Source organism: Nannospalax galili, unplaced genomic scaffold (genome assembly GCF_000622305.1).
Source record: "Nannospalax galili isolate Female #2095 unplaced genomic scaffold, S.galili_v1.0 scaffold800, whole genome shotgun sequence".
NCBI lineage: Eukaryota > Metazoa > Chordata > Mammalia > Rodentia > Spalacidae > Nannospalax > Nannospalax galili.
In genome coordinates, this window is record NW_008347125.1 from 3,222,824 (window position 1) to 3,235,817 (window position 12,994).

General features: G+C 44.5%; 1 protein-coding gene across 1 annotated transcript in view; it reads left to right on the forward strand.

Moving 5' to 3' along the window:
* The window catches only part of LOC103742484 (protein FAM47E-like), a 36,443-nt gene that overhangs the window by 2,772 nt on the left and 20,677 nt on the right, over positions 1–12,994 (forward strand). Inside the window, exons 2-3 of the mRNA XM_029568541.1 lie at positions 5,371–5,737; positions 8,263–8,393. Coding sequence (XP_029424401.1) covers positions 5,371–5,737; positions 8,263–8,393 — 498 coding nt within the window. The remainder of the gene's footprint in view (positions 1–5,370; positions 5,738–8,262; positions 8,394–12,994) is intronic.

Below are 12,994 nucleotides of genomic sequence, written 5' to 3' on the forward strand. Positions count from 1 at the left end.
TTGGTATTTTTGAGGAAAGGTCTCCCTGTAGCCCCAGCTGGCCTGGAACTTGCTATGTAGACAAGGCTAGCCTCGAACTCACTGAGATCCATCTGCCTCTGCCTCCCAAGTGCTGGGATTAAAAGTGTGCACCACCACACTGGGCCTTTTTGCAATTTTTTGAAAAATATTTTATCATTTTTATTTTATGTGTATGAGTGTATTGCCTACATGTATATGAGTGCACTCATGTAATGCCCACAGATGTCAGAAAATGGTGTTGGATCCCCTGGAACTGGAGTTTCAGACAGTTGTTAGCTGCCATGTGGGTGCTGGGAATCAAACCTGGGTCTTCTGCAAGAGCAGCCAGTGCTCTCAATGGCTGAGCCAACTCTCCAGCCTCCTCTTTTGCATTCTTAAAGAGGGAACTAACCAGATATTATGTACAAATATCTGTGAAAATATTTAGAGAAAAATGTTTTTAGTTTTATGTTATAGGTCAAGCAAGGTTATTTATAGGCTTAAGAAAATGTAGTGAGTTGGGCCTGGGGATATTGCTCAGTTTATAGAGAGCTTGCCTGGCATGCATGAAACCTTGGGTTCAATCCCCAGCACCCTATAAACCAGACACAATGGGGCACGCCTGTAATCTCAGCATTCAGAAGGTTGAAAGTTCAAAGTTCAAAGTTGTCCTCATTTACGTAGACCATTTGAGACCAGCCTGGGCTATATGAGGCTATACTTCAATAAAGAAATAAAAGTAATGAAAGGAAAGAAAAGAGAAAGAAAATGCCGAGTTAAGCACTTTAACTCTGAGAGGCAGAGTAGGAAAGCCCTACTGAGGAAAGCCCTCCCCCAGGTCCATTCACCTTTCAGAACTGAAAATGAGGAAGGTGGATTAGATTTCTCTCGGGGATTCTGCTGGTTCCAGAATTCTATGAGGCTTGAGCTAGCTACAAACCAGTCCTCATTTTGAGTTATATGGCCATACTTAGAAACATTTGTTATCTACTCTGATTTTAGGAAGTGCTCAGGTGTTTAAGTTAGTTATAAATATGGGGAATGTAAGCTTTATGAAAATATTTAATATGAGAGTTGCTTGCTGGTAGGTCATGCTGAATGATCATCGATCCCAAGACGAGATGTGGATCCACACTCTTCTGCCTTTAGATATTTGGAGAGTCATTTATTAAAGGCAGGGAGCCACTTTTTGTCATCATCTTATTGTGCCCTTTCACCTAGATTTTTACAGCACAGCTAAGTGCTTCAAACACACACATGCATATACACAGAGTAAACAAGAAGTTTCTAGGGCTCTCTAGAAACCATTAGTGTCTAGGCCAGAATCTCTTACAGATGTTGTGTAACTATGGTTACAGCAAAGATTGTATTTGGTGTAAAGAGCCATTATGGGTGAGAAAGGCTGAAGGCAGAGCAGAATTCAGGGAAAGACACCAGCACTAAAGTATCTGGCCACCGCAGGCCTTTGGCATTGGTTGTGTCTGGTAATTCTGGAGCTGTATCACTGTCCTTCCCGTGTCCATCTGTTCTTCTATCTCATCTTCATGCATGCCCTAACTGCTCCATGCAAATGGAGGCCTAGTGGGGAAGAAAGGGCTGCATAGAAGATGGAAAGGAGAGGGGAGACGGTGAGGAGAGAGTGTGTGTTTGACTGAGGTGAGCAGCCATCATGCCGATTGTGGCTCCTGGGAAATGTGAGCCTGGTGATCCAGATCTTAGAAACCTCCTGATTTTCTGGGATTCCAGACAACTCATGTGAAAAATTAAAAAATATATTCGAAGCTCCAGTGTAGCAGTTAAGCACTGTTTGCTAATTCAAGTTCTACAAAATCTTAGCTATGAGTCTTTTGACAAGTTTGTTTTGTTTTTAACTTCTTTGTGCATCAATTTAGCTGTGACTAGGAATAATAGGAGTACTTTATAGCTTTATTATGGGATTTAAATAGGCTGATATGTATAAACACTTAAACTGTGCCTGTTATGAAGAAAAGCCTCCATTTATGTAAATTACTATAATTCTTTTAAAAAATTCAAAATATTTATTTATTTATTTATTTATTATTTGTATTCGGGGGCAGGCAGAGGCAGGTGTACTCATGCCACAGCACTTGTGTGAAAGTGTGAAATTCAGAGAACAACTTGCAGGAGTCAGGTCTCTACTTCCACCATGTGGGTCCCATGTATCAAACTCAGGTCTTAGGATTGGTAGCAAATACCTTTACCTGCTGAGTCAGCTCACAGGCCCTGGTATCGTGATTATTAAAAAGCTCATTAGAGCCAGGCATGGTGGTACATGCCTTTAATTCTAGCACTTGGGAGGCAGAGGCAGGTGGATCTCTGTGAGTCCGAGGTCAGTCTGGAGTTCCAGGACAGCTGAGACTACAGGGAGACCCTGTCTGAAAAAAAAAAAAAGCTCATTAGAATGGTGCAGGTTTATAACCCTAGCACTCTGGAAGCTGAAGTAGAAAGATCAGGCATTCTTTAAAGATTTCATTTTAAATTAGGTGTATATGTGTATGCCTATGCATGTATGGGTATATGCATGTGAGTGCAGTTGCCCATAGAGCTGAGAGGTGTCAGATCCCCTGGAGCTGGAGTTACAGGTGAGCAGCTTGACATGGGTGCTAGGAACAGAACTCAGGTCCTCTAGAAGAACAGTATGTGATTTAAACATTTTTTTATTATTTTTATTTTATGTATGTGAATGTAGTACCTGCTTGTAGGTGAGTGCACCTGTGTCATGCAGTGCCTGCAGAGGTCAGAAGAGGGTGTCAGATCCCCTGGAACTGGAGTTATGGATGACTGTTAGCTGCCATGTGGGTGCTGGGAACCGAATCCAGGTCCTCTGCAGGAGCAGCCAGTGTTCTTAACCGCTGAGTCACCTCTGTAGTTCCCTTTTTGGTCTTTTTGAGACAGGGTCTCCCTGTATCTCCAACTGGCCTGGAATTCACTATGCAGACCAGGCTGGCCTCCATTTCACAGAGATCTGCCTGCCTCTGCCTCTGCCTCTGCTGGAATTAAAGGCATGTGCCATCATGCCTGGCTAACAGCAGGTGCTTTTAATAGCTAAGCCATAAACCATCTCTCCAGCCTCAAAGACCAAGAATTCTTGAGTTCAGGACCAGCCTGGACTACATAGTGAGACCCTGTATCAAACACACACACACACACACACACACACACACACACACACACACACACACAATGCTAAATAAAGGTTGTGGGCTTGATGTAGCCCATGAACTATCATTTTACCTTTGACCTCCTGAGTTGAGAAGAGGGAATCAAGGTTCACTAAAGTTATATAAAGTGCCAAATTCATTCAGCTAATTCAGGGCTATCTTAGTTACTTTTCTCATCTCTGTGACCAAATTCTGAACCCAGAACAACTTATGGGGGAAGGATTTTGGCTCATGATTTGACGGGGTAGTGTCTCTCATTGTGGCGAGGGCACTGCTGAGTTCATAGTGGTGGGGTCCTGCAGTGGGGACTCCTCATGCTCTGTGGTGGTTTGAATGAGAAATGCCTCCCCATAAGGTATGACTATATGAACACTTGATCAGTCAGTGGTGCTGTTTGGGGAGGTCATGGAACCCCTAGGCACTGTAGCCTTAATTCCCAGTTGTCTCTCTCTGCTTTGTGTTTGCGGTTGAAGATGTGAGCTCTCAGCTTCCTGCTCCTACCACCATGTCTGACACATGCTGCCCTGCCTCCCTACCATGATGGACTCTTACTCCTCTGGAACTGTAAGCCAAATAACTCTGTAAGCCAATAAACTCTTTCTTCTATAAGTTGCCTTGGTCATGGCATTCTACCACAGCCACAGAAAAGTAACTAATAAACACTTAATGGATGAGGAGGCAGAGAAAGAAGAATGCTGGTATTTTCCCTTTTTCCTTTTTATTCAGTCTAAAACTTCAGCCCATGGCATGCTACCCACATTCAGAATGGCTCTTCCCTCCTCAGTTAAACTCTCTGGAAATGTCCTCAAAGACACGCCTGGAAGTGTGTCTCCTAGGTGATTCCAAATTCTGTCAATTTACAATGAAGATTACCATCACAGGGCTAAATTTTCACTGGGATCCAGGTTCCTCCTATTGTACTGACTGTGCTCCTTTTACTGAATAGAGAGGGTCCCTGAGAGGGGCAGCAATGTGAGCACCCTCCATAAACAGAATGGATTCTTAAAATGTAAAGGAAGTAGTTGGAATTAGATTCACACATAAATGACTATGGGACTTTTAAAGTTGTACTATGTTTTATCCTGTGATATTAACATGAGATCTTGCAGACAGACAGGAAAGGAAAGGCTATGGTTTAATAGGGATATTTTGTGTATCAAGTTGACAAGGGGTCAAATGTGCTAGTTACCTGTAGTTGTCAACTTGACACACCTGGGAAAAGGGAACCTCAATTAAGGAATTTTCTCCAATGGATTGGCCCATGGCCATGTCTGTGAGGCATTTTCTTAATTGCTAATTGATATAGAAGGGCCCAGCCTATTGTGGGTGGTACCATCCCTGGGCAGGTGGGTCTGGGCCATAGAAGAAAAGTAGCTGAGCAAGCCAAGGGAAGCAATCCAGTAAGCAGTGTTCCTCCATGGTCTCTGCTTCAGTTCCTACCTCCAGGTTACTACCCTGAGCTCCTGCCTTGACTTCCCTCAGTGATAAACTGTGCCTTGGATGTATAAGTTGAAATAAACCCTTTTTTAACCCCAAGTTGTTCCTGGCCAGTGTTTTATCACAGCAGCAGAGAAACAAATTAGGACAATGGGAATTTAAAAATCTAGTAAACATGATGACACAGTTGAGACTTTGAAATAGGATGGTGAACAGGAAACAGAAAAGCACCTAACCTTTACATAAATTTAGAATACATGCCATTAAAGGATAACTCAGGGGACTGGAGAGATGTCTCAGTGGTTAAGAGCATTAGCTGCTCTTGCGGAGAACCCAGGTTTGGTTCCCAGCACCCACATGGTGGCTAAAAACTATTTGTAACTCCAGTTCCAGGGGAATCCAATGTCCTCTTCTGGCCTCTGTGGGCATTGCACACACAGAGGCACTTACATACATGCAGGCAAAACACTCATATATATAAAATAAAAATAAGCAATTTTTTAAAGGGGTAACTCAGATGCTTCAAAGAGGCATGTAAACAAAAGATGCAATTCCAATCCAGTCAGTGATTTTGCCTAAACAAGCGATGGGAGCAGACTGTGGGGATTCAATGGAACACAGAAAGCTGAAGCAGGGGCTTGCAGAGCATGATTAATTCAGGCTTCTTGTGAATCTCTCTTCCTCTACCCATAATACAACCTCCTCCCTCCTCAGTCCCATGTTCTGAATGACCTGGCGTGTTGTCTTCTAGGTACAGAGAGAACGTGCCCCCGAAGTGTTTCACAAAGCACAGCAGGCTGAAGTTCCCTGGCTCCCTGAACAGCCGGCGCTGGGTGTTTGTGAGAGAGGGACTGGATGACTTCAGGAAAAGCTGCCCACCAGGCCAGAGTCTGATCACTCAGGGCCCCAAAAGAGCCTCTCTGCCTCAGATTCATCACAGAGCCCCCCAGCCTGGCCCCAGGAAGAGTCAGAATGAGCTGCCCAAAGGGGCTGCCCTGTTGTCCAAGCTTTCATCCACCCAGCAGGCTCGGAAGGCTTTCCTAGAGGATGTGGAAGCTGCCCTGGCCAGGCACCCCCTGGCTCTCTACCCCCATCTGGAAGAAGCTCTGCCTGCTGAGGTGATCTTTCTGTGCTTGAGGGAGCACCTTCCCCAGGGCCCTGAAGATAATTCTCTCAAGATACTCAGGAGGGCTCTGGGGTGCATGTTTATAAGAAAGAAGGTGTCCCCCAGGTGAAGGTTCTCACGGGATTCGGAGCAGCCTTCCTGTGCTGCTGAGGAGACACAGCTGCTCCTCTAGTTTCCGGTGAAGCCATTCAACTTACCAAGGTGCAACGCAGGCACTCAGGACTTTGTCCCTTCGAGCTCTCTCAGTCTGCTTTGCCTTATGACTTTTGGGTTATAGGAAGCAATGGCGGGGATTGTTCAATCTCACTTATGCCTGGGGTTAAGAGGGACCCTTAAGAACCACTAACAGACAGGGACAGGAGAACCCGAAGGCCATGGAGAAAATCCTCCACGGTGTTATGTCCCAGGCTGTTTCTGATGCCAGCTTTACAACCCTTAGCACATTTCTCTTGTTTCTATATCTCCAAATGACACCACATCTGTCTGCAGCAAGAAAGGCAAAGGTTAAAGTGTACATGCAGCCCATGCTTTTAACTGAGCAGAGTGGCTTTCCCAGGAACCATCCCCTTCGTTTGACCTTCCCTGTCTGCTAGACAGCCTAAAAAATGCATTTCTTAGTTGAGCACTTAAGTCTTAAAGCCCAGGCTGCGTTAGATTTAAAGAATAGAATAGTCAAGACAGGGCCCCAAGGGCAGCAGCTCCCCACTCCCACCCCTGCAGCCATCCGTGACTACACAGTAATCTGCTGCTCAAAGCTCCTGCTTACCTGGTAAAGCCAAAGCCCTTAAGTTTCCATTTCCCCTGCTCTGCCCTGCTGCCGCCCCAGCTTCACAGCCTGTCCAGGCTTCTCTGATTCCACTCCAGCCACTGGGTTTTGTAGACTCTTACAGGTAGGCCTCTGCCCTTGTGCCTGGAACAGCTGCCTTCAGATGGCCCTGTGATGTCCTGCTCACTGCTTTCAGCGCTTTCCTCGCGTGTCTCCTTCAGGCAGAGGCCTGTACCCCATCGCACTTCCCTGCCACTCGTGTCCATCCCTTGCCATGCTGTTTCTCCTTAGGGTACTGAGCCTCACTGGTCCTCTCACTAGAATAGAAATGAGGGAGGAACTTTATCTGTGGCTGTTGGTGTATACTACCGATGGCTGGCAGATGGCAGACTCCCAGTGAATCTTGAGTGAGTGAATAAGTGATCCATGCTAGAGCAGTCTTTTCATAAGAACAGTTGTGTCAGGCGTGGCACATGCCTTTAATCCCAGCACTCTAGGAGGCAGAGGCAGGGGTATCTCTGTGATTTGAGGCCAGGATGAGTTCCAGGATGGCTGGGGCTACAGGGAGACTCTGTCTACAAAATGAAACAAAACAAACCCCCAAAACAAAAAGAAAAGTTGCAATTGCTGACTAATGATTTTCTATCTGGTTTTTCCTCCCTGGCTCCTATAAACCAGAGCCTCTGAGTCTCAGACAAAAGGAATGTTTCCACATAGCTCATAGAACACAGGAACATGGCATGGGAGTGTGGCTCTTGTTTCTATTTCTGATTTCCTCACCTGGGTGGCTAGGTGTGATGACTTTGTTTGGAGGTAGGGTCTCTTTTTGTGGTGCTAAGATGGCTTCCAACAACTTTAAGTTGCTTCATAGCCCCAACAGAAAAAGAGCACTTCTTTTTGTGTAGTCCCAGAAAAATCCCATAGCCTAGCTTCCGATTCATGAGCCTATTGTATCTCTAAACCAGTCACTGTGACTCTGATTGGTGTGGTATGCCTGTAGAATGGAGATGAGATTAGGCCAATTCAGACCAAGGGGGTTGAGGGTGATGTGTTTCTTTGTGTGTATGGGGCAGGGGTATGTTCGTGTGTGTGTGTGTGTGTGTGTGTGTGTGTGTGTGTGTGTGTGTATTTGTGTGTATGTGTAGGCCAGAGGACAACCTCAGGTGTTGTTCCTCAGGTACTTTCCATCATTTTACTGAGACAGTGTTGCTCACTGGCCTGGAATTTACAGGTAGGGCAGGTAGACTAATCTCGGCTTCCCCAGCACTAAGATTACAAGCATGCACCACCACACCCACACCCTGCTTTTATTATAGGAGTTCTGGGGATTGAATTCAGGCCTCATGCTAGCAAGACAAGCACTTTACTGAGATATCTCCCCAGTGCAAAAGGCAGTTCTCTAAAGAGGAATGTAGATGCTGTTATTCATAAGAGGCTGATGGGTGCCAGCAATAAAAAAAACCTCACAGAAATCCTACAGAGATACTGTAACCAGTGGGGTCTTTGGGGCTGGAGTAGGCCCAGAGGCATATTCTGTCCAGAGGAGATGGAACTGTACCACAGAGCCTATACACCCAATGGCTGGGTGATGGCAGTTTATGGACTGCCTGCTGTACAGTACTCAGCACAGGGCTTGACGAACAGCACTGTCTAGAAAGGAAACACAGAGGGGTGATTTGGCTGGCTTTGTTGTAGAATAGGAGCCCCTTTCCTGCAGTTTCCTCCTTTCAAAGGCTGTTTTCTCTTTGTAGCTCTTATTACAGGTGTTGGAAGTGCTTGATCCTGAGAGGAAGCTGGAGGATACCTGGGCTTATTGTCAGGACACCAGGGAAATAATGAAGGAACCCACAAAACTTTCTGAAAAGTGTCCTCAACTGTCCCCGTGAGTACTGCTTCCATCCATCACCTGAAGGACACTCTGGGGTTACTCTCTCACAGCTTCTTATCTTCAGGATAATTTTATTTGTTTGCTTGAGACAGGGTCTCATTTAATTCAGGCTGGTCTCCAACTCACTAAGTAGGCAAAGATGACTTGAATTCCTGATCCTCTTGCCTCTACTTCCCAAGGCTGGGATCACAAAGCCTATGCTTGGCTATTTAGAATATTTTTAAAGAAGCAAAAGTAATTAAGTTCCTGAGGAGGAAGACCAGTTGTCCTTGTTCTGTCTTGCTCTGATAGTGCCTGTTTCTTAAATAGATGTGATTTCTCAGGCAATGGCATAAAATGGGTGTTCACCTAATTTTCGTTTGACAAGAAGACTACAAAAAGCCTGATTAATTGACTATAATAACAGAACCCTTTATTCAACATGACTGTGACTGAGCCTGTGATTAGTTGGATAAATCACATGCACATATGTGTACCATAGGAAATTGTTGATAATATACTTGCTATTCTTCTCTTTTGAGACAGGGTCTCATATAGCCCAGGCTGGCCTTGAACTCCCAGTCTTCCTGCCTCTACCTCCAGAATGCTGGGATTACAGGCTTGTGCTACCACAGCTGGCTACTTCTAATATTTTAGTATAAAGCACTTTATTTGAATCTACTGCTTGGAGATCCTGCTTATCTTTCTTGCACAAGCCATGCCCACAATTATTATCTTCTTTGGAACCTTCCAAAGCATTAGACTTAGTAGAAACTCTCTCTTTTGTATCTCATCCTTGTTTCCTTAATTCACATATTATTTAATAATGTAAAAGTCATGATAAGTATACTTGACATAAATAGATTTGGTATGTTACATATTTACTTTTGAAATTGAATGAGCTCACTGGTGGGTGCTGAAGAGTGGGGTGAGCTAGAGAGCAACCCAGCCACAGTATCCAGAAAGTTCACAGGGGTGGGTGGGGCACTGGTCAGTGTGTTTGCAGGGGACTATGAAGAAGTCTATCAGTCACATGGGTTACCTTCATGGAGGTGGAGTTGAAGAGAACACACTGCATTAAATTATGTTTGTTAGGGTGAGACCCAAGGTGACAAGAACACTGTTGTGACAGTTCTTGGTATACTCCCCGGTAAATGTGGGGAGAGAAACTCAACTAAACTCTGTCTTTTTTCCACTGGGGAGTAAGAGGACTCCTTGGAAGCCCACATGCTCCCTGCCCTCTGTGTTGGAGGGGAAGTCCTCTCTGGTTCATCCCTGCTGGGAATGGGGTAGGAGAGTCTGCTGCTTTATGGTTTTCAGTTAACAAGCCCTCTTGGACCTAAAGCCATGTCCTCCAACATGACTGCTGCAAGGTTATAAAGGTGATGTTTTGGATTTTATCTTTGTTTTTCTATTATTTTTCAAGTTGCTCATAACCTGGGTGTGGCACAGAGGAGTGTTATATGTATAGATCTGTGATATAAAAATATACATGCAGGATCTGTCCTTCACTTTGAACAATTTCCTTAGTCAACCCTGAAAAACATCTCTAAAGTAAGAACTTGCCTACTTGAAAGAGGTAATATATTAATATGTTATCACATCACAAAATAAATGCATAGTTTCAAAATGGTGAGCTTTTCTGTTAGCATATATATTAGTTTTCTTTGGTTGCTGTGAAAATTTACCATAAACTTTATGACTTAATATAATAGGAATGTTGTTTTCACATTTAGTAGCAGCCCGAAGGCCTGAGGTCCAACATAACAATCACTGTGCAGAAATTAGATGTCAGCAGGGCCATGTCCACTCCGGAGACTGAAGGGGAGGCAGTCCCTCGCTTCCTCCAGCTTCTGTGGTTGCTTGTGTTCTTTGACTTGGGACATGTCACTCCAAACTTCAAGACCAGCAGCTTCACGTTTCTCTCTGGTCTGACTTCACATGACCTGCTCTCAGCGTGATCATCCTCTGTCTGCCTCTTTCCTTCAAGGACACTTGTGAGGGCATGTAAGTCTCACCAAAATAATCCAGGATAATCTCCCCACCTCAGATGTGTTGAATCACACTTGCAAAGACTCTTTCAAGTCAAGTCACATAAGTTCCAAGGATTAGCACCTGATCTCTTTAGAGGCCGCTCTGAACATACTATAGCATGAAGCAATATCATTCCTCTTGAAAGCAAGTCCTCATAACCAGACAGTCTATGCTTTCCTTTGAGGAAAAACCCTTGAGGGAGGAATCCAAACTTGCTTCTTTTTCTCTCTTGATCTCACAGCAGTCAGGCTTCATTGCCAGAGCGCCATTGAACTGCCCTATCTCCAGCATGCCACTGAACTTGCCCCTTGGCTGAGAGCACAGTGAGGTCGATGCCACTGTATCAGTTTCTTTCCTTGTTGCTGGGGCAAAATACCTGACAGAACCAGCTTAAGGGAGGAGGAGGAAAAGGAGGAGGGGGGGGAGGGGGAGGAGGAGGAGGAGCATGGAGGTCAGAGGACAACTCAGATGTCAGTCCTCCCCTTCCACCTTTTCCAGGCAGATCCTCTTCCTGTTTGCAGCTGTATATGTTACGCTAACTGGACTGAGAGCTTCCAGAAAGTGTCCTGTTTCCGCCTCCCACCTCACTCTAAGAGCACTGGGATTGCAGACTTGTGCTGCTGTGCCTGACTTTATGTAGTTCTAGAGATTCAAATTCACACTTGTGTGGGAAATGCTTCACCCATTAAGCCATTTTTCCTATCCATTCCTCTCTTTTTAAAATTATTCAATTTTTTGTTTTACATTTTTATTTATTTTAGTGGGAGAGGGCATGCTATGGTATGCACTTGGGGGTCAAAGGACAACTTCAGGCTAAGTGGCAAATGCCTTTACCTGCTGAGCCATTCCCTCCTCTCACCCCATTCTCTTAAGTCTGTTTGTCACACAGTACCTAAAATGACCCTTTCAAACACACAGTGTCATTCCTGTGCTCAGACTTCCCCAGTTGTTTTCTTATTCAGACTAATGTCCAAAGTCCTTGCACTGCCTTCAGGCCCCTCCTGAGCAGTCTGTCATCCTCCAGGCCTCTGTTCTGCCATTACGCTTCTCAGCCACACTGTTGTGAACATGCTCAGCACACGCCTCACCAGGGCCTTTGTATGTGCCATGCTGTTCCTTTATGCTGGTAGCTGGGTGAGTTATTTAAATGGTTCCCTTTTCTGGACCTCAGTTCGGTATCACTTTCGTAGAGAGACTCTCTGTAGAAATAAGATTCCCCCTACACCACTCTTCATCTCTCTAACCTCATTTCCTTTTTCTTTCATCACTTATAAGCATCTGGCATGTCTGTTTGCCTCATTTGGTCTGAGTATCTGTCCATCCTGATCAACTGAAGCTGTGTGAGGAGAGGGATTCATTATATTTACAGTTGAATCCTGATTCTTAAGGTTTTATCTCCAGTACATATTTGGTATTGAATAAATCTTTTTTATATTTGAGACAGGGTCTCACAAAGTAACCCTGGCTGTCCTGGAACTCACTATGCAGATCAGGCACACTTTGAACTCAGAGATCCATCTGCCTCCCAGTTGTTGAGCTTAAAGGTTTGTCAAATCAGGCCCTCCCCTAATAAATATTTCTTGTATGAATGGAAAAATAAGTTAATATATGGATATATTCATAAAAGATAGGTTCAGGGAATAGCCTGTGGGAATGATTCCCTCAGAAGGGACACATAGGCTAGAGATATAGTTCATTTGGTAAGAATGCTTGTCAAGCATGCCTGAAATCTTGGGTTCAACCTCTGGCACTACATAAGTCAGATGTGGTGGCAATATGCCTGTAATCCCAGCACTTAGGAAGTAGAGGCAGGAGGATCAGAAATTCAAGGCCATCCTTTGCTACATAGGGAGTTCAAGATCAACATGGGCTACATAAGACCTTGTTTCAAAAAAAAAAAAAAAAAAAAATGCATATTTGGAAATCAGAAAGACATTGCAGTCAGGTGGAACAGCATGTACAAAGGCCCCATGTGTGTAGGAAGCAGGCTAAACTCATGAAGAGAGACATTACAATGGTTAGAGCTCAGGAAGCAAGGGATTCAGGGGCTAGTTTTAGAAGGACCTGGAGACACAGGGAGGGGTCAGGCCATGAAGAGTCTTGGAGGCTGTCTCAAGATTGAAACTCTTGGGGTTAGAGAGATGACTTGGTAGTTAAAAGCACTGGCTCTTAACCAGAGGACCCAGTTTCAGTTCCCAGCACCAACATGGCAGCTAACAACCATCTGTAACTCCAGTTCCAGGGTATCCAATGCCCTCTTTTGACCTCTGTGGGCATTGTACAACACTTACATACATGTAGGCAATACACATAAAAGTAATAAATAATTTTTTAAAAATTGAAGCTTTCTATTGGAGTGTAAGGAACTACTGGATGCTTAAACTTGTCCATGAATCTATGTAACAATATTATCCCCAATAGCTAAAAAGTGGCAGCAACTCAAATTCCAACAACTGGTAAGTAGGTAACAAGACATGGTATAGCCATACAATGGAATACTGCTCATCCACTGGTACATGCTTCAACACAGATGATCCTTGAAAACATTGTGCTAAGTGAGAGAATCCAGAGATTTAAAAACT